The sequence below is a fragment of the Ursus arctos genome, unplaced genomic scaffold (assembly GCF_023065955.2).
Source record: "Ursus arctos isolate Adak ecotype North America unplaced genomic scaffold, UrsArc2.0 scaffold_9, whole genome shotgun sequence".
Taxonomy (NCBI): domain Eukaryota; kingdom Metazoa; phylum Chordata; class Mammalia; order Carnivora; family Ursidae; genus Ursus; species Ursus arctos.
Window position 1 is genome coordinate 30986311 of NW_026623111.1, and position 27778 is coordinate 31014088.

Genomic DNA, 27778 nt, shown 5'->3' on the forward strand with positions numbered 1-27778 from the left:
AGATTTCAAAGTGACAAAAATTTTATGCCTGAAGAATGAGATAGAAAAAGGAAATTCTTAGAGTAACCTACTGTGATTTTTCTCTTAAGTTGAAAGAATACTGAAGAGGGTTTGTCACCAGAAGTAAAAGTTTACTAATATTTTTTAAATTAGATTTTTTATTTTACAATTTCAAAAATGTCTATTTTTATTGCTCTTATAATTGTTGGATATATTCATTCATCGGAGAAATATTTATTGAGCACTTACTGTCTGCCAGGTACCGTGCTAAGTACTAAGGCTACAGTGAGTAACGAAAGCCCTACTGAAGCTTACTTTGTTGTAAGGATAAAGACGGTAAATAAGGGAATAAACATCTAGTATGCTAGGCAATGACAAGTGCTATGAAAAGAATTTTAAGAGTCGGGGGGATAGAGAACAGGGAGGGGTCTAATTTATATGGAGTAGTCCATGCTGACTATTTTAATAATTTAACAATATAATGACTTTTAATATGTATTGATCTTGTAAAAATAATTACCATAAGGAGTACTTCTCATCAGAACTGGATAAATTTTTGAGCAAAACAATTTTATATTGTTTGGCAAAAGTTTTGAGACAGAAGAAAAACAGTTATTTAAATATATGCTGAATGATGCCTGGTAGGTCAGTCAGTTAAGCAACTGACTCTTGATTTTGGCTCAGATCATAATCTCAGGGTCCTGGGATCGAGCCTCGTGATGGGCTCTGTGCTCAGCATGGGTCTGCTTGTCTCTCTCCCTCTGCTCCTCCCCACACTCTCTCTCTCTCATAAATAAATAAAATCTTTAAAAAAAATAAATGCTGAATTTCATGCCATGAAAACATTAATTCTTAAGTTTACTACATATAAGAAAGTGTGGCCCAAGAATTGAGTGAAAGCTGGGAAATAATTTCTGTAAAGCTCTTTCTAACATGGGGGCTATAACAAGCTACTGTATCAACAGATAATTTTTGAACTTTTTAGTCAGAATGAGGATTTTTCTTCAAAGTACCCATGCTTAGACAAGCTTAACCTTACGCAAAACTATTAAATAGAGATCTACCTGTAAGCGATTTTGAGAAAATTCTGTCTTTGAAGATTATTTTCCAACTTCGCTTGTGTAAATTCTCTCCATTTGTCAGCATTTCCCTTACTCAATTAAACATTTAAAATTTTTGTAGCCGTATTAGTCTTTTATTTTTTAACTCTTTCATTTAAATATTTTATTTTATTGTAACTGTTATTTTATCCTCTTAGTTCTAATTTGTTTTTTCTTTGATTATATTTGCTAGAAGGTAAGAGACTATACTGGCAAAATTTTTAAGAGCTGGATCTTTATTAATTGTCATTTTATTTCTTAATTCTTTAGTTTCTCCTCTAATCTTTATTATTTCATGACTCCTTTTAGGGGGCTGATTTGATTTTCATCTTGAGTAGACTGCTTAATGTATGTCTTTCCTTTTAAATGATCAATGAATTTAGAAAGTTATAAATCTTACAACAGAGGAAGCATCCCTCCTGTGACTCTCTAAGGCATCCACTGCACTCAGCTGCCATTCCTTCCCTTTTATCAGAGTCTTCACTGTTTTTACTTCGGTGCTGCTCCCTGCAATCATCAATCTCATCTTCTTGCTGGATCGTTCTCATCATTCTAGTATGTTCCATATTTTAAAAAATCACCAAATAAGTAATCAAATCCATTGCCTTGATCCCTCAGCTCTTCCAGCTATAATCACATTCTGCAGCCTCACTGTTCAGATTTTCTGAACAAGTTGTCTATACATGTCCTCTCTTATTCCTCTCATACTCCGTTAACTCTTTTTTTTTTTTTTTTAAGATTTTATTTATTTATTTGACAGAGAGAGAGAGCCAGCGAGAGAGGGAACACAAGCAGGGGGAGTGGGAGAGGAAGAAGCAGGCTCCCAGGAGAGGAGCCTGACGTGGGGCTCGATCCCGGGATTCCGGGACCACGCCCTGAGCCGAAGGCAGATGCCCAACGACTGCGCCACCCAGGCGCCCCTACTCCATTAACTCTTAAACCCACCACAGCCCGGCTTTGTCCCCACCCCTTTACTGAAACAGCTCCTATCTGATTTGGCAAAATCTTTATGTTGACAATTCCAGGGGACATTTTTTGTTGCATGTGGTACCCAGCCTCTTATTTGACATTGTGGCCATGCCTTTAGCCATGAAACACCTTTATCCTTCGACTTGCCTGACACCAGACCCTGAGGATTTTCCTTTACTTCATTGGTTATTCCTTTGCAGTCTCCTTTGGTGGCTTCTCCACTATAAGCTTCTGTTAGAGTTTTTTTGGAGCTTGGATCTGAGTTCCAGGAACATTTACCCAATTATCTGACACCTCCACTTAGATGTCTCAAAGGTACCTGTAACTTAATGAGAATTGAAAACAAATTCAAAAAATGTAACTAATGAGGAAGTGTGATGATATGACTGGATACAAGATAAATGTACTCAATACTTTTCTTATAGTAGAAATAACCATGTGGAAATGAAACTAGAAAAAAATTATTACGTTTACTACAGTGACAAAAAAAGAAAGTAAAAGAACCTGATAAAAAAATTAGTAAGAAAAGCATAGAACTTATAGTCAAAAGATTTTAAAATCTTATTGATGAGCATGAGATCTGAACGAACTAAAGAACATATATGCTTAGATGTAAAGCCTTAATATCATAAAATGCCAATCATCTCAATTAATATGCGGATTTAATGCAATTCCGATTAGAATCTCACTGGGGTCGGGGCTTTTGTTGGCTAATATTACTTTAAAGTATATACAAGGGTAAATATCTCAAATTAGCTTTAAAAATTATTTATTTTTTTTAAGGTTTATTTATTTTAGGTGGAGAGAGGTAGTGGGAGAGGAAGAGAGAGAATCCCAAGCAGACTCTCTGCTGAGTGCAGAGCCGACCCAGGGCTCAATCCCAGGACCCTGAGGTCATGACCTGAGCCAAAATCAAGAGTCAGATGCTTAACTGAGTGAGCCACCCAGGCACCCCAGCTTTAAAAATTATTTTAAAAGGATATATGTAGAAGTAGAACTTGCTTTGACAAATATTAAACTTTATTTTATAGACTATAATTAGCACTATACTATTGGCATAAAAATAGACAAATAGTAGAACAGAATTAGCACCCCAAAATTGATCTCTCTATATATGAGATGCTAATTAATACCAAAAGTAATACTTCAATTCAGTGGAAAAAGGGTAGTTTACATAAAAATGATATTGATAATAGAGGGCTCATATTAGAAATAAAAAGGGCTCCAACAAATCAAAAAGAAATAGGTAACTTAATAGAAAAAAAATGAAGAGAACTAAGCCAAGGCTTTTTCACAAAGAGGATATCTAAATGCCCACTAAACATGAAGAGTTACCCAACAGGATTAATAACCAGAGAATTGTAAAGTAAAATCGAATGGGATTCCACTATGCACCTATCAGCAGGACTAAAACTAAAGACTGACAATACCAATGTTGGCTGCGTGTGGAGTAACTGGAATTCTTGTATGATTGTAGGAGTGTAAATCAGTAATAACAGTCAAAGTTGAACATAATCTAGCAGTTTTGTTTCTGTGTGTATATATATATATACACACACCCACTCAGTGCATATACATGCACATCCGATAACACGGACAAGAATGCTCATAGCAGCATGACTTGCAAAAGCCTCAAACTAGAAACAACTGAAACATTTGAGCAATAGAATGGATGTTGATCGTTGTGTATTTACACGGTGGAACACTATATAGCCATAAAAACCAACTTTCAGCTGCTACAGACAACAACATAGATGAATTTCAAAACACTGGTGAGAAAAGAAATCTTTATGTAAAGTTGAATGGAGACGATGGCAAGATCCTTATGGATTACCACAGGGGCGTCTCCCCATGACGTGGGTCCGTATCGTGCACTGCGAGACGTTTGCCATTTCTGACTTCTGCCCACTCAATGCCCGTGGCACTCTCTGGTCATCCAGCATCTACAAATTCACCCCTCACCCCCTGCAACCTCTAGAGGCCTTTTTGGGGTGCAGGAGTGGAGGCTGTACCCCTGTTGAGAATCACAAGGCTAGAGTAATTGGAGGAGTGTCTCTCTCCGGGCAGTAGTGCCCACATTAACCTGGAAGGATGAGTAACATCTTAAAACCAGAGACGTTGGAACACACACAGCATATAAAGGAGGGAGCAACCTAATGTAGACTCTGTCTCAACTGATGAAGCGGTGTGCCCTTGTTGGAAAAGGGAAAATAAAGTTGGATAGATAGAGTGGAGTTAGAATTGTTGATACGGAGGAGTGTGACAGAGGTGAGCAGACAGGGAAAGTGTCATTTTACTCTTGAATGCATCCTGCATACTACTGCCAAATTAATTTTCTAAAACATTGCCCTGTTCAACGGTCCACTTAATATTGCCTGTGAGTCTTTACAGCTTTGCTTTATGTTCAAGGCACTTTATCTCATCATATTCATTCCAGTTTATGTCTTATTACTCCTTAAAATTAATTAGGTATGTCTGGCTGGCTGATCAGACTGCTGTTTTTCTCCCTCTTTCTTTGTCAATATGTTCACTTTGTGCTTTTATTAATATCTGTCTTCCTTTATGAAATCTATCCTCATTCTTTCTGTACAACTTACTATTCCCAGAGACCTTCTCCCTGATGGAACTGGCTCATACCACGCCATACCATCCCAATATCTATTTCTCTTTCTTAGAGTATTTATGGTTTATTCTACCGTATTGACCACAAAATTGTAGATGGCTTTTCATGCCTCTCGTTCTTATTTCTCTGAGTAATTTTTATTCTTCTGAAGAGCTGTGTGAGGTTAAGATCTATGCCTCCCAATATTTTTATAAGCCTCCAAAGCAGCCCTTTTTTTTGGTCAGTTGATAGTAGGCATCGTCTTTCAAGTAAAATAGCATTAAATATTGAACACCCTGAAAACTTGAATTCTGCGTTTGTAGATCACAGTATATTAATACTGCAGCATTAGAGTGTGTCTAATATTTAAATTATCAAGTACTTTCGGTTTCAGTAACTCAGTTTAATTCCTTTTGAATGTAGGAACCAAGATGTTATATAACTGTGTCCCCCACAATGCCTAGCAGGGTGTCTTGCTCACAATTACTACTCAGTATTTTAAATTTTGGTTGATTTTTTAAAATTGCTGTATCTATTTGCCTTAACTGTAACTATGTTCAGACCATTGTTTTGTTTTGCTAACAACAGAGGGCACCATTAGGGTACTTGTATACTTGTATACCCAAGAAACAATCCTGTCCCAGTCCTGGTAGCTTTCTTGAGCCACGCTTTCCTCTTTCTAAACGGTGTCATACAAATTAAGAAATTATACTAAATCAGAGCAGCCCAATCCTAACTATAGAGCAATATTGGCTTCCAGCTATTTCTTTGAAAAAAAAAAGAGTAAGTACTGTCATATTTTGATCCTTTGTAGTTTTCAGACTTTTTCTTTCTCTCTCTTCCTGTTCTTTGCCCAAATGAAATCTTACCCCAGACCTTACTGTGTTAATTAAATGCACTCCTTTCCTGAAGGAAGAAGATAGAAGCGGAAAGCAACAAACTGGAGCCCCACCTTTGTCTCCTTCCCCCTCCTCCTGCCATCTAAAGAGCACAGCTTGAAAGTCACTGTAACTCATCTAATTAAAACACGCTTTTTAAAAAATGATTATTTTGTGATAACTCATTTGGGAATTTAGTATAAAACTAGAAACATTTTCGTTTTACAGTGATTTTTATGTACAAAGGAAAATGTTCTGGAATAAATTCCTTGCTTCAGCAACGAAAGAGTTAATATACTCAGCAGCAGAGACTGAGATATTGCAACGGGATAGTGCTTTCTGTTTCTGTCATTTGTGGTTTAAGAAAAGAGGGTGGTGTTCTGCATTTGAAAGGACTTTAATGAATGCTGTCAGTGTTTGTGAGAGCTAATGGTCAGTATGGGAAAAGAGGGGGGAAAGTGGTCTAGCTGCTTCAGGATAGGTGGATGAGTTTGCTCTGATTGAACGGAATGTTCCACCGTGTTTCATCGCTATTCATTCTCCTTTGTTCTTTATAATCTGCTATATTGGTATAAAAGTTAATGTAGATATATATGTGAACGTGATTTATTTCCTTTCCATCTGTTTATTGTGTACAGCAGGGCGTAGACTTGTCTTGGTCGGATGCACAAATCTGTGTGCAGTGCTTTTTACCCGTTGCCTAGACGATCACTTGGTTTCTCTGAGGATGTCTGGTTCTCGTAAAGAGTTTGATGTGAAGCAGATTTTGAAAATCAGATGGAGGTGGTTTAGCCATCAAGCATCATCTAATTCTACAGTTGACAGCCAGCAGGGAGAATTTTGGAATCGAGGACAGACTGGAGCAAACGGTGGGAGAAAGTTTTTAGATCCATGTAGCCTACAATTGCCTTTGGCTTCAATTGGTTACCGAAGGTCCAGCCAACTGGATTTTCAGAATTCACCTTCTTGGCCAATGGCATCCACCTCTGAAGTCCCTGCATTTGAGTTTACAGCAGAAGATTGTGGCGGTGCACACTGGCTGGATAGACCAGAAGTGGATGATGGCACTAGTGAAGAAGAAAATGAATCTGATTCCAGTTCATGCAGGTTGATTATTTTCTTACTGTTAGACATGGGGTGTGGGGGTATATTCTCTGTAGTGTTAATAATCTAGTAGTAGTATTTCTCTCTGCTATATATACCTCTACATACATGCACATATATAACGTCTTGGTCTGCATATATGGTACTTTTGCTAGGATTTACTAAAATGTTCTAATATTAATTTTAATTCTGTAAAATTATAAAGATAACAAGTTGCATTCATTTTGAAATATCTTGTGTTCCATATATAGATATGGCTCTGCCTTGCAAATAATATATAGTAGCAATTTTATGCATCATCGCCTTGCAGTTTGCTTCATTCATTTACCTTCTATAGTCAGAGCAAAACTATAGAAGACATGCCATTTTACTTTGCCACAGTTTATGGGATCATCTTTTAATTTTAATGAAAATGAAAGGTTTTACAAGGAGATGCACATTGCAGTTGTCAGTGATTTTTTTTTACACCATTGTAGTTACAGTAATATTTTTTCTTATGGTTATTTCTCTTTGTCCTGTCTGTGTTGCAGCCCTCCAGACTAATCCAGGAAATACAGTGCATGTCTCTTTCTGAGATGACAGCTACTAATTCCTGTTACCTTCACTTCCCGGAAAATTGTGCTATTTAGGAAAGTGAAGGACATTCCTTCAGGAGAGTATCAGGGAACACAGAGGGGCTAGATGTGGTCAGCTGCTGACAGCAGGGAGAGAAGGGAGAGTGAGTTTGAGGAGACAACATAAAGAAAAAATTGGTTGATTTTTCCGTGACTTTATCCATCTTCCCCCTTGGAACCTGGCTTTATCTTTGAAATGAATTTTCTTATCAATCAGTTTAAACTACTCTAGCATATTACGTAACAAGTCACAGCATGAAAATCATCTTTCTGGTTCATCTTCATGCAAAAATATTTCTCAATATTTAAAGGCTATTGTTTGTTTAATTTGATTACTGGATTCTTTTTAAAAAAAACATTTCTCTGCAGGTTTTGATAACACTTGTAATTTGTATGTTGGTTCTTAATTATAGGTATCATAAGAGATGGAGATAAAATGAGTTCATAGATTCAAGTATCTCTTGCTTGGGGATATTTATTGCCTTCTCCTTTTCTAACCTTCAGAACATGGAATTCTGAACTGTGGTGTTGGAATAATAATAAATATAGACCAGTCATCTATAACCATTTGTATAACGGAGAGAGGGGCATATCTTTACATAGGTAACTAGTGTATTTAATTTAAAATTTTCTTAATTAGTTTGTAACTTGGCATTAAGTGAATAAGAATCACAAATGATTTTAATATGGAGATCAGTTGAGTTAGTATGGTTTCATTGCTTTGTATTTTCTTTGGAGACTTGTTGCCATAAAGGGAATAATAATGTATACAGTAAAAGGTTCAGGGCTTATCATTTTTATAGAAAACCAAAAAGTAATCATCTTCCCATTTGCAAATCAATGCAATGTATCAAGACTATTGTAACAAAATCAGAAAAAAAACATTCATGTATCACCATAAGTTATAAAAATCTTAACAGGTATTTACTACCTGGAGAGATTATACATATGTGAGTATGAAATTTATATATAATGTATAAAGTTGGAAAGGTTATACACACATTGTTTGCTATAATTTATTTCCTTACAACAAAGGTAATATGCAGAGGTAATGATTATTGATATCAAGTTCATGTATTCTTTAGTATCCATATCAAAATATCATCTTATTGGGATATTCATTATGAAAGAAAAAAGTCTGCCTTTTTTTTTTAAGAGAGCGATTGCTATATGTGTACTTCAAGAACATAAAATTGACATTTTTACTTATAGGAGATAAAAAAGTAAGACAATGATATTAAAAAAAAATCTAAATGTAGTTGTTTTAAAAATGCTAATCAAGAAGCTTGAGAAAGTAAATAATAAGATGGGAGTAAATAGTTTACATCTGCAGTGACCAAACTATTCCTAAAATATTATTTCAAAAATAAAATGTCCTTTTAAAAGGTCTCTGATTTTTAGATATAAGAGGGAAAATGTGTCGAGGCAACTTAATATTCGCAGAGGTTTGAAATTTCTATCCTAACATCTTATTGCAGAAAACAGCCATTCTAGCTTTAGAAATGTCATTTGTGTGTACACTACTACTCCTGTTTTTTTCTAGGTTAAATATATCTGATTCTCACCTCTTCCTTCCGTCCTTCAGCTCTGAGTCTTTGATCTTTGTCATAAGGATACATTTATTTGCCCCTAGCTTTTTGATTAAGTGAGCAGTCTCTTTAGGTGTTGGCCCTTCTACTGTAAACAAATCAAAAACTGTCACTGTTAATGTCAAAAGAAGCTACACTGACATTCATCAAATTTTTGTATATAACTTGGGAACAAGTCTTCTTCTTGCATAATATTTACAAAAAAGAAAACATAGTAAACATTTGAGTATGTTATAGATTGATATCTTAAAATATTAAAGATATAACAGGGAAATACACATGATAAACGGAGAATTTCTTATTTAAGCATTCATAATAATTACATAGGTAGATCTCAGAACTTACACTGAAATTTTGAATTCTTAGAAAAAAGGGGAAACAGCTGAGTGGCTTTCCCTACACAAAATCCTAGCACCCACAGTGGGTCTGCACGATTTCAAACAGAAGTTAAAGGCATCATATATTGCTCATATGTTTGATTAGTTGCATTCTAACTAGGAGACACGCCAGCCTCAGCCCTTAGACTTCTGCTAATTTCTCCTGCCACACATCTAAGTGACTTAAATTTTTCATCTTTTGGGGGCACTTGGGTGGCTCAGTCTGTTGAACTTCCAACTCTTGTTTTGGCTCAGGTCGTGATCTCAGGGGTGGAGATCGAGCCCCACATCGGGTTCTACGCTGAGCATGAAGTCTGCTTGGGATTCTTTCTCTCCTTTTCTCTCTGCCCCTCCCTGCTCATGCTCTCTCTAAATAAATAAAATCTTTAAAAGTTTTCATATTTTAACTTTGATCCTATGTCTCTAGCCTAGCCAACGTTTTCTTCATGGGATTCATCTAAGCCATTACCTTGATATTGAAATACAACCCTTATTTTTTTACACCGTGAGGAATTTTAGACTCTAAGTGAGAGTTGCCAGTGTGCAGTAGGTTCCTAAGACCTAAATTCAGGATGAATTCTTACAAAGGCCAGCAGAGTTTCCGTTGTGACCCGCCATGTGACCATAAATACTACACAGTTTACACTTCACTTGACTTGCCAGCTTTGAAATTATGTGATTTTTGACATATTGAGGGAAATTTCATTATTTCAAGCTTTGTTCATAAAGTTAGAGTTTAATATTTTATATGTCAGATTCGTATGTCACATTTTTAGTCAATATGTGTAAAATACCACTGTACTTTACAAATATTCAAAAATAATAACAAATATTCAAAAATAACAAGCTGGGTGCTTAGTATTCTTGGAGCACTGTTTTAAGCATTTTAGTATGAATTCCATTTAGTCTTCACAACAAATTTCTGAGATAGCCACTGTTCTCATTCTACTTTTGTGGATGAGCCAATGAGGAACAGGAAGGCTAAGTAACTTGCTCAAGGTTAGTAAGTGAAATAAAACTGCATTTTAAAAAATAAACTTGATATTTTTACAATGTTTTAGATTTATAGGAAAATTGAAGACTAGTATAGTGAATTCCTTTAAACCCCACACCCAGTTTCTCTTATTTTTAATATGTTAGTATGGCACATGTGTTAATACTAATGTACCAATATTGGTTTATTAATAGTTAACTAAAATCCATACTTTATTCAGATTTTCTGAATTTCTACCTAATGTCCTTTTTCTGTTGTAGGATCCCATCCAGAATACCATGTTATATTTAATTATCATGTCTCCTTAGGCTCCTCTGGGCTGTGACAGTTTCTCAGACTTTCCTTGTTTCTGATGACCTTGGCAATTCGGGGAGTAAGGTCAAATGTTTTGCAGAAGGTCTTACTCAACTGAGATTTATCTGATGTTTTTCTTGTGATTAGACTGGGGTTATGAATTTTGGTGAGGAAGACCACGAAGGTAAAGTGCATTTTCATCACATCATATTAAGGATCCGTACCATCAACCTGAATTATCGCTGTTGATATTGACCTTGATCACTTGGAGGTAGCCGGATTTTGAGCCCAAACAATGAATATGTGGATTTCATGCTCGCACACCCGTCTGTGTGTGACTGTTTCAGCTGTCTGTGACTCTTTCATCGCCAAGTTCAACTTGGATTAACATAATAGCTAATGATCCATTCTAACCACTTTCACCTTCTCTTGTCAGCTAATTTTCTTAGCCTGATTCTTGAAAATGCCAAGCCTGGCTGGCTTACAGGTGTAGTCTCCTAACAGGGCCACAACTCTTTACCCACAGTCATCTTTCTGACCCGCGTGAATTGGTGGGTGTTCCTGTGTGTTTCAGCTGCGGTTATATGCGCTGTTCTTTGACTCCCCTTGAAGGCACTGAGGTCCTCCTCCTCTCCTAACAGGGAGTCATCTTCACCTTTTCTCAAGTGCTGCCTCCTTTTTCTTGACCCTCTTTATGTTGTCTCTACACCTCCTTGTCGGAACCAGTGTAGTAATTCTGGTACAGTTTGAAATTAAGTCCTCAACATTTCCACGAATTCTGTTTCCAGAGATGGCAAAGAAGTTCAACTATAACGTACTTGTATCTGGGAAGGATGTATTGCATTTCTTCCCTTACACATACATGCCCAAGTCGTGGCACTAATTCCTTTGACATAAACTATGGAACCTCTTCCCACGAGACACTCTGTGCATGTGCGTGCCGGTGTGTGCATGTATGTATGTGCACGTGTGAGTGTTGTGTATTTCGTATACAGTTCAAGGAGTTCTTGAACCTTCTAAAGCATCTCTGTCTGCTGCATCATTCTGCCTTCTTAGTTTTAAGCAAGTGAAATTGACGGACTGATTTAAACAGAATAGGAATTTATTGGAATCCTGTTAGTTCTCAGAACTGCTGGGAAAGCTGAAGAATCAGCCTAGAACAAAGGATAGGCACTTCACTTGCATAACTGGCCTCTAGAACTCCAGATTTTAAAGGCAGAAGATTCTAACCTGTCTTTATGCCACTTACTGCTTATATTTCATTTTTATCCATTTGGAACTAGATAGGCTTTATATTTTTTAATACTAGATATATTAGGCATGAAAACAATCACACACACACACACCCCATATATACACCCATGTGCACACAGCCATACAATTTGGTCATTTAACTTTAGGGAGTAGGCAATAGGCTAAGATGATATAATAAGAGATACAGAAATACAGTGGCTCAAATAAAATAGAAGTTTATTTCTCTGTCTCCTAACAGATGGGCAGGTAGCTCTGCTTCACAAGTTCACTGAGCGACCCAGATTTCTTCCATACTGTTTCTCCAGCCTGTAGGGTATTATCCTTTTTTTATGTTCAAAGCTAGCTTACTCAACTCCCCCTCTGCATTCTAGCCCGTGGGAGGGACCAGCAAAAGAAAAGGGAGAACATTAAGCCAATAACACAGGTTGCATGTATCAGTTCTGCTCACATTCTGAGTGGAAAACCTAGTCGTATGACCACAACTAGTTGCAAAGGAGGCTCAGAACTATAATCTTTATTTGGGCAGCCATGTGTCCAGCGAAACTCATTACTGTGGTGGAAGGAAAGAATGATTTAGGAGTTATTATCAACAGGTGCAAGAGGTGAAGACAGCTGGACAGAATTCTTCAGATCAAATTTTTTAATTAGTTTTTTTCCACATTATGTAATATTTTTACCATAGAAACATTGGAAAATAGAGATAAGTAAAAATAGAAAAATAAAAATCACTAATTACCTTGCCACCCCAAAATAACAACCATTAACAATTTGGGGAAATGTCCTTCCAGGGTATTTTCTATACATGTATAATAAAAATATGTATTTTTAGAGTGAAAATCTGAACCTTCCTGTAGATAACTATTTTGTAAACCACTTTTTTGCCCTAATATAAATATTAAAATTAGGACTCATTATGTCACAAAAGACAGAAGCCCAACTCAAACTGACTTAAGCAAAAACTAGAAATTTTTGGTTTGTATAAGTAAATAAAACATCCAAGGATAGAACTTAGTTTTATTCATGGCTGAATCCAGATATTCAAATAACACCAGAAATCGATTATTCTCCCTGTCTAGATTCTGTTTTCCTTTGTGATGGCATTTTCTCGGGCAGATTCTCAGTGTGGTAGCAAAAGCCACTAGCAGCTGTAGATTTACTCTTCATGAGCTTAGCAACCTCAATGGAAAGAGAGTGACTCTCCCAAGAGTGCCAACCAACATCTTGAAATTGACTCTCATTGGCCTTGTTTGAATCATGGGTTCACTCAAACTAATTGTAATTATCAGGAGATACGATAACTTTTACTAGCCAGGTCCCAGGCCCTTATTCATTTTTGCCTGGGGGAGGATTCATCTCTGCCCACACCATGTGGACTGAGGTGGGGAATGTGTGGTTTCCCAAAAGAAGAAATGGGTCTATTGCCACAAGAAAGAATCCTGGATAGGCAAAAACAATGTCCATTAAGACAGGTTTCCATGTCATTAACTGTTCTTTTTAAATGGCTGCATCGTCCTCCTGTGGGCAGATACACCTTTTGTTTAAACAATGTTCTGTTTCTTTTTGGAATTTAGATGGTTTCCAGTATTTTCCTGTTGGAAACAACCTGCGATAAACCCTCTATATACAAACAAATTATTGTCTCCTTTGGATAAAGTCCCAAGGATGTGCACTTTTTATGGTGTTTGATTTGTATTCCCAAAGTCATTTCAGGAACATTACTATTATATTAATTCTCAGCAGCATTGTATGAAAGTGTCTGCTGGCCCTTCTGCTTCATACTGGTGGTTATTTAAGAAAATTTGATTCTTATAAACATTTAATTCTCTTTACTATAGGTATTCTGACCGTGGTACCAGGGAAAACGCCTTTAAATTTCAAAATCAAAAATGCTTGCCTTGAGAAGGGAAGAGGTGAAGGTATTCTTTTTCCTTCCCTGTTGTCATTTCTCCTTATATACCTGCCTTGTCCTCCCCTTAAAGGAGACGCCCGAATCTCTTCTTCCTCATCCACTTAATTCCAAGATGCATTTCGGATCTCATCTGCTACTTGTTGCCTTTCCAAACACCGGTTCATATTGATCTTCCCCTTCTCTGTATTCCAATAGCAATTACGCTCCAGTTGGGGATGTACAAAATGATCACCTGGAGATCACTGGAGAGATGGTAAAAATAGAGCTGCTGTGTACATTTTGTCATATGCTTTTTTATTGAAATGTAGTTGGCATGCAGTATTAGTCTCAGGTATACAAGAGTGATTATTGATATACATTATGAAGTGATCACCACGATAAATCTAGCTACCATCTGTTACCATCCAAAGTTGTTACAATATTATTGACTATATTCCTTTATCTTATCCTTTAAAGCCCTGTTTTTTCTATGTTTTAGAATATAAATGATAATTGTACAATGGTGTCTGTATATCTTTTATAAATTAGTAAATATCCATGTATTGGGGCACATGCTTAAAAGGATACTGGAAAGGATATGCATAAGAAAGATTTAGAGACTGCTAGCCTATACTAAACAATTTACATTCTTATTTTACATTTGTGGTTTTGAATATTTGCAGAGGATGCCAAAAGATTCATGATACAGTAATTTGCACTTTTGCAAAAGCATGAATTCTGAATGCCAGAAGCTATGAGGCAGATAGCTGGGGGTAAATCACTCACCGAGGGAGCCAGCCAAACAGGCCGGTTAGAGTTGCAATGCAGCTTTGTTTTCTCCTCAAATCTACATACAGTGTAATTCTTATAAAGTGATTTTTAACACTTATTTTGAAAAATCACTCCATGAAGAAAGCCTAATGCAAATTCTGATGACAAAAGTGAAGAAGTCTAAGTAGTTTTTACTAAAAGGTGCTATTGGTCCTGGAATGTATTTTGTACGTACATATGCAAGCGTGCACACGTGTGAAATCTGAGGAATTGCAAGGGCTAGGCAGTGTTGCTATTTAATTTTTCTTTTTCCAGTTCATGAAACTTGACTCTTCAGATTCCTTCACTAAAGAATCCTCTCTCTCTTTGCATCCCCCCAGTTTCTAACAACTGGTGCAATACTGCATACTTTTCTATGTTTAGGCATTTTTCTGACTTACAAGTTCATTGCCTACTGCCAAGCGACAATAGGCTAAAGAGCAAATGTTTCTCCGTAGCCTGGAAATATTCAGCAATGCATAGTTCTCTACAGTGAACATCTATTTTGAAAGGTTTTAATGATTTACCATCCTAGTAGCATCATATAAATAAAATGAAGCAGAGATGTTAGATGTATTTCCTCTGTTATCATGTAAAAGATCGAGTAGAATCTCCGAGAAATATATATTAGATGCTCCATAAATGGCCTGTTCCCAAATGTTTATATTGTGCGTTTCGATGTCTGCCGGGCTTACTAAAGACCATTTTAATTAGGAAGTATGAGATTTCGTTATAAAACTGATAAAGCTAGGGATCATTTTTTTAAAGGATAACCAACCAACCAGCCAAACAACATTGTAAAGACAAGAGACAGGCCTTTCCATTTGCCATTTAAAACATAGGTTCTATGAACAGTAGCTTTACCTTGATTGTGTACTTATTCTGTGCTAGGGCTATGCAGTCATCGTTTCATTTAATGATCCCCTCCATGAGGGATCCTTTAAAGAAAGTACTATGTGTTACTTATTCCTGTTTTGCTATTGAAAAAGTTAATAGAACTTTCTGCATTGACAGAAATGTCCTATACCTGCAGCATTCGTTTTGGCAGCCATTATCCCCCTGAAGTTATTGACTATTTGAAATATGACTAGTCTAACTAAAGAACTGAATTTTTAATTTAATTGTAGTTAAATTAAAATAGCACCATGTGGCTAGTGGCTATTGTATTGGACAGCACAGCTCTAGAATTTTCCTAAGATATTCTTGATCACTACACCATACCTCTCCAATTCGACTCTCCAAACCAAAGTACATAATCAGAAAAGAAATAATAAAGAAATATTAGCATTGTAAATTACATGGAACCATAATATTAAAAGCCGATTAGCCAGGGATAGAGAGGTGATCTCCATTCCATGGAAACCTAGAAGATTCTTGCTCTCTCATACCCAGCGAAGGGGCAGCCACACAGCAGTAGACATTTGTCTGAAATTCTTTATTATCTTTTCTTTCTGTGAAATTACCCTCATTCGTACTGTACCATCATTTTCCTTTCATACCCTTAGTCCTTGAGCTCACTGACGTCCTAAGGGTAAAGGTAGGCAAGAAGTCCCATTTCTCTGGGAGTGGTTTGGCCAACACTGAATTCTTCCTGATCCTGTCCTTGTAACTGGCTGCCTATGTGACTTTGGTTGATTACCTTATCCATTTGGGGCCTCAGATTTTCTCATCACAAAATAAGGGAATTGAATTAAATGCATAGGTTCCTCCTAGATGTAAAAATTCTATGTATAATTTTTCTAATGGCCAAGATCCTATAACTGTATGGAGATGCAGTCATTGTTTTTTAGTAAATTCTTGTATTATTAAAATTTATATGTAAACCCACAAATTTCTTAAAACCAAAACAAGAAACGCTAGAAAGCTGTGCAGCCCTTTAAGTCTTTGGAATACTCTGTTTCTTCCTCTTTCATGCTTCCTTTGTGAATGGGTAGCTTCACTTTTCCATAGAAACAAATCAGAAGCGTGCATTCCTTATGGTCCTTCATTTGTAGCAATGGATGAAAGTGATTTCTACACCTAGAAATCTCAGTAAATTAATTGTTGCTTTGAAATAATATGTTTATTTAACATGTGATGGCAGTGGAAGCCTTGAAAGCAAATAACAAAGTTCGAAATGTTATTTTAGAAACCTAAGTTATTGTTTGTTAATATGTATACGTATAAATGATTTTAATGTTCTACCTTTATGCTCATTTTATTTTTTTATTTTTTATTTTAAAGATTTTATTTATTTGACAGAGAGAGAGACAGCAAGAGAGGGAACACAAGCAGGGGGAGTGGGAGAGGGAGAAGGAGGCTTCCCGCTGAGCAGGGAGCCCGACACAGGGCTTGATCCCGGAACGCTGGGATCATGACCTGAGCTGGAGGCAGATGCTTAACAGCTGAGCCACCCAGGCACCCCTTTATGCTCATTTTAAAAATAACAAATATTCCATTAAGTTCAGCTAGTTCATTTAAAATATTTTAATCAAAGAAATTCAGTTGACACCTGTTTGAAGTAAAGTATCTATTGTGTAAAGCAATGTTTTGAACCTGTAAATTCATCACATGCCGATTTGTGCAATGTATCTGATGCTCCCTGAAGTGCACACCACCGTGCTTCAGCCTGGGACATGTGTTCAGGTCACCTGTAGGGCTTTCAGAAAATGTGACGTTCAGGTCCCACCTCAGACCTAGCGAATCAGTCCGAGGGAATGAGGCTCTGAACGCAGAAGCTGAAAGACGCCCCAGGTTATTCTTATTCATTCCAGAGGTTAAAGAACCAAACACCCTGAAAGTTCTTGACAGGAAAAGAGATGGCCTCTTTATTAATTGGGCTTATATACCAACATCAAAACTAGCTTATATCCTATTATAAATTTCTGTTGTTCTTTCAGAAGTTAAGATCGGTTAGCATTTATGTTTGGATGATGGCAGTTCATCACTCAAAAGCATTCAATGAACTCTTTGTCTTGCCATTACTAAGAATTTAATGTAAGAAATGTGATACAGGGGCACCTGGATGGCTCAGCCGGTTAAGCGTCTGACTTTGGCTCAGGTCATGATCCTGGGGCCCTCGGATCGAGCCCCGCATCAGGTGAGCAGGGAGCCTGCTTCTCCCTCTCCCCCCTACTAGTGTTCTCTCTCTCTCTCGCTCTCTTTCAAATAAATAAAATCTTAAAAAAAAAAATGTGGTACAACATCTAGGAACCCTAAGAAAGAAGTACTTGATTTCTTAATCTTGTTCTTGAAAGAACTTGTGGTTTATGAAAATTAAATGTTCTAATTCTCTTTCATTCTTAGATCAGTAAAACCTTATAATCATTTGTCAGTATTTTGACAAAACTTCATTTTATTGAAAAATGTTTTAAATCTTCAAGTTATTCACCAAAGTTACCATCATACGTTATTGCTCATGTTGTTTTCTCCTAGATTTTAAAATAAATTTTTTTTAAAGATTTTATGTATTTGACAGAGACACAGCGAGAGAGGAAATACAAGCAGGGGGAGTGGGAGAGGGAGAAGCAGGCTCCCCGCTGAGCAGGGAGCCCGATGTAGGGCTCGATCCCAGGACCCTGGGATCATGACCTGAGCCAAAGGAAGACGCTTAACGACTGAGCCACCTAGGCGCCCCTTTAAAATAATTTTTAATTCTTATTCATTTGTATAAGCAACACTCAATGTATTTTTATGATAATTATCTTAAACATAAATTTGAGTATATTATCCTGGGTTTTCCAAGTCATTACATCAATAATATTCATAGTGTATGACACATGCATTCTAGATAATATATATTTTGCTTCTATTATTATTATTATTATTATTATTGACAATTATCCTCCAAGAACATTTTTTAGGGCCCATATTTGTATGCGTTAAGAATGCATTGGGCTGGGAGAATTTAGGTAGAGATACTGCTACCTTCTAAAACTGATAAATCTCAATAGATTGTGAGAATTCTTGAGTGTAGCTGATGTGAATATTCTTACCTGATTATCTTCCATGTGTGTATTTTACCTGTTCCTTCCTCTAAGCCCTCAGTCCTCTCCATTCAGCTCCTGTAAAGAGAAAGAAAGCGTGAGAAAAGAACACCTGCTCTTAGCCATATCAGCCTGGAGGTGACGTAGTTCATTCCCGTTATAAGACGACACCTGTTTTTGAGAGAGTGTGGGAAATGCAGCCTAGCTATATTCTCCGAAGAAAAAGAGAAAGGGTTTTAAAAGTGAACACATAGTAGTCTCTCTGACAGGCCTGTCTCTGTCATGAACAAACTGTAGGACTCCTGGCAAGGCACCTAATGTCCTTGGCTTCAGTTCTCTTGACTCTAAAAGATCCAGTGACTTTTTCTTTTTTGAGAAGGTTATTGGATGTTTATGTTAAGAATACTCTCTTAAGATACAGTGAGGATCGAATCAACAAAGCCTTCGTCAGAATCATAATATCTCTAAAAGTAAATCTGACAAGAAATGAGAACCAAGTTACGGCATTGTCAGTAGTTAATGGCATAGCCAATGGGATATTGATTACATAATTCAGGTGATCTTGGGGGGTGCTGGGAGGGATGGACTTAGGACTTAGTTCCTAGTAGTAACCATTTCACTTTTTCACCGTTTCCATCAGTAAATCACAAGAAAACAGAGAACTCATACTTTTCAAATTCTAATTTGGAAATTTTCAAATAATTTCTAGATACCTAGGTTAGACCATCAAATTTCTTTTACCTGTAATATAAGTTATAGGTTATCTGGGCTTTTGAAGACTGACTAGAGAGTCAAATGAATTATTTATAACATTGTTTTTATGATAGTGTAGAGTTAACACAGAACAATGCAGGAATTAGGGATACTAGCCCCCACACAGTCAAAAATCCACATATAACTTCTGACTCCCCCAAACTTAACTAGTAATAGCCTGCTGTTTACTGGAAACCTTATAAATAACCTGAATTGTCAACACATTTTGTATGTTATATGTATTATATACTATATTCTTATAATAAAGTAAGCTAGAATAAAGAAAATGTTATAAAAACTAATATGAGGAAGAAAAAAATCTCATTTTTATTATTGCACTATGTTTATTGTAAAAATTCTGCATATAAGTGAACCCCACAATTCAAGGCCGTGTTCATCAAAGGTCAACTGTGTTTACTATTCTAAACAGTTATCCTGTAAATGAACTGTGGACTATAACCCATCTTTAAGTAAAGGATGGCTTGGATTTATATCTCTAAAATAGTTTCATTGCCTTCCTGCTTTCAAAGATTGATCTCTTATACCCTTAAATATAATGTTAGGAGATGTGCTATCATTATGAATATAGCTTGGCTCTTTTACAACAGAGGAATTATGTTGACTGACAAAAAGATCTCAAAAACAGACACCACAAAGAATATGTATAGTTATTGACTATCAGATGTCAAATTCACTCACAATATTTACAGGACACATGTATGATTTGAGCCATTATTGAATTTAAAAGACACAAAAATGATGAATGACTGCACGTTACTATTGACTGGTAGCATTGATGACTTCTATTACATTTCAGGTTTTTAAAGGACTTGATAGAAATGATCTTTTCAACGTGATAGTCATATTTCAAAAGGTATGTCCTGTTTTTGTTTTTTTTTTTCAGGACTTCCAACAGTAGTCAGACATTATCATCCTGCCATACTATGGAGCCATGTTCATCAGATGAATTTTTCCAAGCCCTTAATCATGCTGAGCAAACATTTAAAAAGATGGAAAACTATTTGAGGCATAAACAGTTATGTGATGTAATTCTAGTTGCTGGTGATCGCAGAATTCCAGCTCATAGGTAATTGTGTTCTAAATCTCTATATGTGAGAAATATTTCCTTACTAATTTAGTTATGCATGTTGAGATAATTTGTTCCAACTAAGTATTCCATATGCTTTTGGGAAGGGGTATTTTTCATGGGATTTCTACAAAGAAAACTGTGCATGTGAAATTATTACACAATAAATGACCCCAAAAGGGTCACTTTCCCTTTGCAGAAACACAAAAACAAAACACAACTAGCCTCAAATCAGTCAGTATTGTTTGGAATAGATTTCGGCTACTATGAACAGCTTTTCTCTTAAATTCTACCTATTAAATAAGTAACCTCAAAAGAAATTAGAGCTGTGAATATTTAGAAGCAAAAAAGTTAGTGGAATGAAATGGCAAAAACGGAAGAGTCTTAAAATTACAACATCTATCCCAACTTCTATTTGCTGACCTCCCAGAAATATGAAAAGCAGTGGTGTTAGGGAACGAAAACCTTTAACACAAATGAAGTACTATTTTTTGAGATAAGAAAAGACAGATGTTTAATAAAGAACAATTCATTATGTTTCCTTTGATAATTCCATGTTCAGTTGTTCCGTGTTAATCGCTGTTATGACCCCAAGGGTTTTTTGTGGTTTTTTTTTTGATGCTTTTAAAAACTAATTAACACTCTTTCCCCAAGGTCTTCTTAAACCTTCCAAAGTGAAAGTGAAATCATTAGAAAAAAATGGGCCTGGTCTTAGTTTCCAGTGATTCGACGGGCGTACATTTATTGAGATGCTACTAGATACTGTGACAAAAAGTCCATGTTGTGAGCGTCGGTTTACTAGAGAGAGACCTCAATCTGCATGTCACAGAGACATCTGAAATTCTTTTTTTCCAGAACAGAGCTCATTACCTTCCCTTCCACATATGTGTAAACTCTTACCATCTCACTCAGTGCCAGAAACTGCCAACTGGTCTCCCTGCTTTCACTCTTTCCCCCTACATTCTGTTTGCTGCACAGCTGCCTGAGTGGTCCTTTAAAGTAGAACTCAGATCCAGTCACTGCTGTGATCAAACTGTTCAGTGACTCCTCATGTCACTGATTATAAAGGCCCAGTGAGCCATGTGATGGCCACTGCCTTCTGACGTTCTGTCCTTGCTCACTCCGCTTGAGCCACTCAGCCCCCGTGGTCCTCGTATGTGCCAGGCATGCTGCTCCAGCCTTTGGGTTTTTACAGTGGCTATTCCTTCTCCCCAAATGCTGTTCCCAAACACCTATATGATTACTTCATGCACCTCCTTCAAGTCTTTGCCCAAACGCCAGTTTCCAGTCAGACCACTTACTTAAACACCCTCCGACTCCGCATTTGCCCTTATCCTACTTTTCCCCCTTAGCGCTTTCCATTCTTTAATGTACTCTAGAATTTACTTCTATTATTTATCCCCTTTCCCTCTAGAATGTAGGACTCCCTGAGAGAAGGGATCTTCTGTCTCTTATTTATACTGATGATAACTCAAGTACCTAGAACAGTGCCCAGTCCTTACTTATAAGGTGGAAATGTCTTTAGTGAGTAAATGAATAAATGGGTAATTCTCAGAAGAAGGCTGAATGACCAATAACCATTTGAAAAGATCTTCAGTCTCCTGAGCAATCAGGGGAATGAAAATTAAAACAACAATGAGATGCCATTTAACACCTTGCAGATGGCCAAAAATTTTAACATCTGACAATGTTGTGGGAAAATGTTCTCTCTCATACAGTGCTGGTGGGGGTCTAAATTGGCACAGCACTTTGGAGAGCAGTCTGGCAAGCCTAGGACTGGGCAGTGCACTCCTGGAGAGGAAGGAGAGTGGGAGTAGAGAGGAACACAGAGGGAACTTCAGTGATTATTGGTCTCTATTTCTAAATAAATAAAAAATAAATAAAGTGAATCTATATAAATGTGCTGACATGGAAAGATCTCCAAGACATCAGATAAAAAAATGCACATTTCAAAATATGTATTCATAACCTATTTTTGTTCATATCTGGCTATCAAAACTCTGGTCAGAGATGTACCCAATATATAATAATGTACTATTATAAAAATAGTTTTGTAGTGTTAAAACAAAAATAGTATCATTTGGTAATAAAATGTGAATGTTAATAATAATAATAATAATAATAAATCCCAAAAGTTAAAAACAACCTGCTAAAACCATTCTCAAATTTCTCCCATGTATCTACTACTTCCACAATTAAACTAAAAAAAAAAAAAAAAAAAAAAAAAAAAAACCAACCACCAAAAAACACTTAGGTTATTTCCAAAAGTGATAAACAGAAAGCAACCTTTACATTTTTTTTCCTTTTTTTAATATAGTCAGTTTAATGCTGTGGGCTTTAGCTTTTCTTCTGCATGTTATAAAGTGATATTTGAGTAATGAATGGGTAAATCATTTACCTCAGCAGAAAATTTTCAGTAATGGTAATTTATTATTCCAAGGAAAGAACTAGAGCATAAAGCAATTTGTCAAACTTAAAATGCATTTCCCGGTACCACGCACTTTCTGTGGGTAGCAAATTAAAAAAAAAAAAAAAAAAAAAAAAGGAGAGAGAGAGAAGCAGCAGCATTTATTAACAAACAACAGCTTTAATGTGGTCACTGATTTTTTTTTTCCTTCTGATAAATGTCCTCAGATTGGTGCTCTCCTCAGTCTCTGATTATTTCGCTGCTATGTTTACTAATGATGTCAGGGAAGCAAGACAAGAAGAAATAAAAATGGAAGGTGTTGAACCGAACTCACTATGGTCCTTGATTCAGTATGCATATACAGGTAATAAATCTGAAAATGTAAATCTAAAACCTCTTCAAATTATGTTGCATTATTAGATTTCAGATTTCTGCTTTAGGAAAGCCTGCCACAGCTAACAGTGAATGCTGCTATTGTAATTACCACCGCTGGTGATACCTTTATAAAGGTTAAAATCTTTATATTAGAATCTTTAAAATGGTTGTCATAGGGGCACCTGGGTGGCTCAGTCATTAAGAGTCTGCCTTCGGCTCAGGTCATGATCTCAGGGTCCTGGGATCAAGCCCCACATTGAGCTCCCTGCTTGGTGGAGAGCCTGCTTCTCCCTCTCCCTCTGCTGCTCCCTCTGCTTGTGCTCTCTCTCAGTCAAATAAATAAATAAATAAAATATTAAAAAATCAATAAATAAAATGGTTGTCATAATTAAGCCTATTGGTATTTTTAAATGTTAATATAATTAGATAAATTATATAATGTTTTTAAGTTATTGGATTTCAAATTTGAGTGTTATATTTAATAGATATGCTACTTAATTAAAGCATCATTTAAAAATTCTGGAAAGAAGCCATTTGTTTTTTATTTTACTAGAAGTCACAAAGCTAATAAGGTTTTTTCATAGTTAGTACTTCTTTTTCTCTTTGGACTGTCTGAAACCATCTAGGTCCAGGATTTGTATACGGAGCTCTTGTTTAGTATTACCATTAACACTGATTGTTTTATAAATTAAGGTTAATATAGTTCTATGGTTAATGGAATTTCTTTTTATCATTAAGGCCGCCTTGAATTAAAAGAAGATAATATTGAGTGCCTGCTGTCTACAGCTTGCCTCCTTCAGCTTTCGCAGGTTGTGGAAGCTTGCTGTAAGTTTTTAATGAAGCAGCTTCACCCATCCAACTGTCTTGGAATCCGTTCTTTTGCTGATGCCCAGGGTTGTACAGATTTGCATAAAGTGGCTCACAATTATACCATGGTATGTATTTTCTGAGAAGCAGAAAAGCATGTGCTCTTCACCTCATTCCTTCTTGTTGCAGGCTTGTCTACGTGGTGCTGTTTTCCCAGGGCTCGGCCACACGCCCTGAGGTTCAGGTTCACTGTCTAGTGCATAGTATTGTCATTGCATTATAAGGGGGAAAACACCAAGTCCTATTTCTCTTGGATCTATGAGTCAAGCCTGAAGTTAGGACAGTCGCTAAGAAGCAGAGCAGTAGCCTAGGACTGTTCTAGTCAAGAGTTTCAGATCTGCTGTTTTTAAAGCAGGATTTCCCCGATGTTTTGCTTTGCAGCACTTGAATGAATTTCAGAACTGCCCACATATTCACGGATGGAAATGGGTGACAGTGATTGTGGGGTATTGGTGCAGTACAGATGATAGGATGAAAGGGAGGCTTTTTATTAAAGGTAAATCTGATTATACGTAAGAAGTGTTTTTAGCTAGGTAGAGAGATGTTCCTGGGAATCGTAGCAAATTATGTGCTCAGAATAAATCACAGAGGAGGTTCTCATTCAGACACCGGAGGATAATGGATACAGACTGATCTAGGACAGCAAGAAAAGAAGGGCGTGTTGAGGGCATATTGTTAGGACCAGGCCCCACAGTCTTCATAGTGCAGGGATTTGGGGAAGGGAGGATATTTGGATTTTTAAGGAATGACCGTCTTGTCACAGTGTGGCAGGCAGGTCTTCGCGGCTGGGCAAAGATCGAGGACTGTTGCTTTCAATCTTGCAGTTAGGGCCATACAGCTCCTAAGAGAAGAAAGAATGTGAACATTCACGCACACTTACACCTTCTCCTCCATCCTTCCATTGAGTTGGTTTGTCTGTGAAGGGATTGACGTACTTTAGGAGTCTTTCACTACAGAAATAGAGATTTTGGAACAATTATAAGAACAGATGTTGACAACTATTGGGAAGAATAATTCTTCCTACTTCATAAGCTCGATGTGAGGATTAAATGAGTTAATCGGAGTGTAGCACCAAAATAGTGACTGACACATCGTAAACCCAGTCAATAAATGATACCCTCATCATTGTCACCATCATTGTACAGATCTACTCTATTCAACACAACGGGGATTGATGTGAGAGAACAGAAGCAGTCGTTCTAAAGTACAACCTTTATGATTCGTATTCCCCCCGTGCTATCATCACTTCTCAGGAATGTTTCTTGTTTATAACGGTCATAGAGATTGTGTGACAAGGTAATACTGTACAGACCTGTCATCTTCTTTTTTTTTTTTTTTAAGATTTTATTTATTTATTTGACAGAGACAGCCAGCGAGAGAGGGAACACAAGCAGGGGGAGTGGGAGAGGAAGAAGCAGGCTCTTAGTGGAGGAGCCCAGTGTTGGGCTCGATCCTATAACGCTAGGATCACACCCTGAGCCGAAGGCAGACGCTTAACCACTGCGCTACCCAGGCGCCCCAGACCTGGCATCTTCTAAATTAAGTCCCAAGGAAGATTTTTTCACAGCTCTGTCTTTATCTTTTCCTTGCAGATTTCTCATTTTAACCTTAAACCTCAGGTTCAAATAGTTTTGGGAGTAAGATGACTATAAATAAATTTGGGTTTCTTTTCTTCATAATCAGTTCATCATTTAAGTAATACCTCTTTCCTAAGAAGGAGTTTTATTCACATGAAAACATTTGTATGCATTTAGGTCACTCCCATTGTTTATAGTAGAGGCCCAGTGGCTGCTTAGACATAATGGCTTAGACATAAATTAAATTTAAATGGGCTCTTTTTTAAAAATTAAAGTTGGTGTGCAGTATTATTTTAGTTTCAGGTGTACAACATAGTGACTTGACAGTTCTATACATTATGCAATGCTTACCATGATAAGTGTAGTTACTTTCTATAACCATACAGAGTTATTTCAATATTATTGATTCAGCTCAATGTTTTTAAAGCTATTTTCATAGCAAATTAGTTGGATAGGGTTTTTTTTTTTTTTTTTCCTCTCAAGGCTATTATTTGACATTATTCAGTTTCAACAGAGAGGTAAAATTTAATTCTAATGACAATAAGTCATTTAGAGGCAGATTGTCTGATTTCAATTGTTGCTATGGGAACTCAATGAAAATGTATAGCAAAATTCAATCTCCAATTTAAATAAATCCCTCAGTAGTTTCATTTGCTTGAAAACTAATTCCAAATGGAGAAAAGGCATAATGCTAGCAAGCGTTTGGTAGCATGATAGCTATTTATATCACAAAATAGATTTTTTAAAGTTTTTATTTAAATTCCAGTTAGTTAACATACAGTGTTATATTAGTTTCAGGTGCACAATATAGTGATTCAACAATTCCATATGTTACCCGGTGCTCATCACAACAACACAAAATAGATTTAAAATCCGAAGTAAGCATAATGCCACATAGTGAATTCAGTTGTCTCGATCAGTAAATGGTGCACGTACTTGGAACATTCGCTCATCCTTTATGAACATAGGTAGGAAAGGATCTTGTAATCCTGGAATGTGGAGACTTGTTCTCACTCTGACTGCCACTGAATGTGACCTGGAACGAGTCCTTTAATCTCTACCAAAAAGCCTAACACTGAGTGTATCATTACAAATATTTAATGGCATTATGGATTTGTGAAATAAATATAAGCAATTACTTTTAAATTTTTGAATTTTGTTTCTTAACCTAGAAAAAACACTGAATTCTAGCTAAAATACCTGCTGTAAAACCAAATAATATTTTTGAAAAGCACTTTGTGCTTAACCTTGAGTTCATTAGTCTTTCCATAAGTTGTTGAGAGACTCGATTTTCACTTAAAATGAGTTGTACTAGAATGGAATGGGCATGGTTCTGAAATAGAAAATCAACAAATAAATAATAATAATATGTATAATAGTCCTTTTCTATTTGGTGAATTAATACCATTGCATTGGTAATGCCATTAATACCATTTTAAAGTAAAGCAATTGTTGTATCAGTATGGTGTAAATGTTGGTTACACTATACACAACTTTGAGCGATTAGAAATGTGTATTAGTTTGATTTCTTGACAACCTTACCTAACATTATGTGATAAATGTATTTCTGTGCATCTATGTGGTCTTTGTTTTTGAAATTTTAAATGCCTGCTTAATAGCCTATTGAGTTACAACCCCCTATAGCTGGACCTTTGGGCTAATTCCCATTTTGTACTATTATAAGTAATAATACAGAGAAGCATCATTAGAGAAGCATCAGCTTTTTTTTTTCCTCTTGTGAATTATTTATTAAGGATTAAACTGCTAGTAGGATAACTGGGTTGAGAGCCTCAACATTTTTATAGCTCTTACAATGTGTTACCAGATTGTTTTATAATGTCAGTATGCAACTGAGTAGAGCAGTTTGCTTGAAGCCAACATCGAGGTTTTATTAAAATATATTTCTGAAAATGAGAATCAGTCATTTAAAATAGATACATTTGGGCATCTTTAACAAATCGTGATAAATTGGAGCAATTGAATTTAGTTAATTATTCATGTATGGTTTCCTGTTAAGAATTTCCAAGAAAGGAATGTCAACCCAAGATATATTTTAGATCGGTACCTAATTTGGGTTACTGCAGGCTACATGGAACATATAATTCTCATTTTAATATAGAAGATAGTTGCTGGTAATCTTTACCTCTAGCTCTAATTTAAATGGCCCTGCCTATTTCACTGAAACCGTGTATACCGAGACAGCCACAGCACACTGGGAAGTATAAGAAAAACATTAAGGGACAATATGTGTAGCATTTGCATTTATATTAAAGC

At 36.4% G+C, this 27778-nt stretch overlaps 1 protein-coding gene across 4 annotated transcripts in view; it reads left to right on the top strand.

Annotated features, from left to right (window-relative positions):
* KLHL5 (kelch like family member 5) overlaps nt 1–27778 on the top strand; it is a 77243-nt gene that overhangs the window by 11917 nt on the left and 37548 nt on the right. For 2 of the 4 annotated variants that reach the window (XM_026508742.4, XM_057309674.1), the window contains exons 1-5: nt 6188–6656; nt 7772–7870; nt 20096–20278; nt 22913–23049; nt 23799–23995. In XM_026508742.4, coding sequence (XP_026364527.1) covers nt 6277–6656; nt 7772–7870; nt 20096–20278; nt 22913–23049; nt 23799–23995 — 996 coding nt within the window. In that variant the 5' untranslated portion in view covers nt 6188–6276. Of the gene's footprint in view, nt 1–6187; nt 6657–7771; nt 7871–20095; nt 20279–22912; nt 23050–23798; nt 23996–27778 lie in introns of those variants that run through there. The other 2 variants (XM_026508743.4, XM_026508746.4) reach the window with 2 other exon arrangements.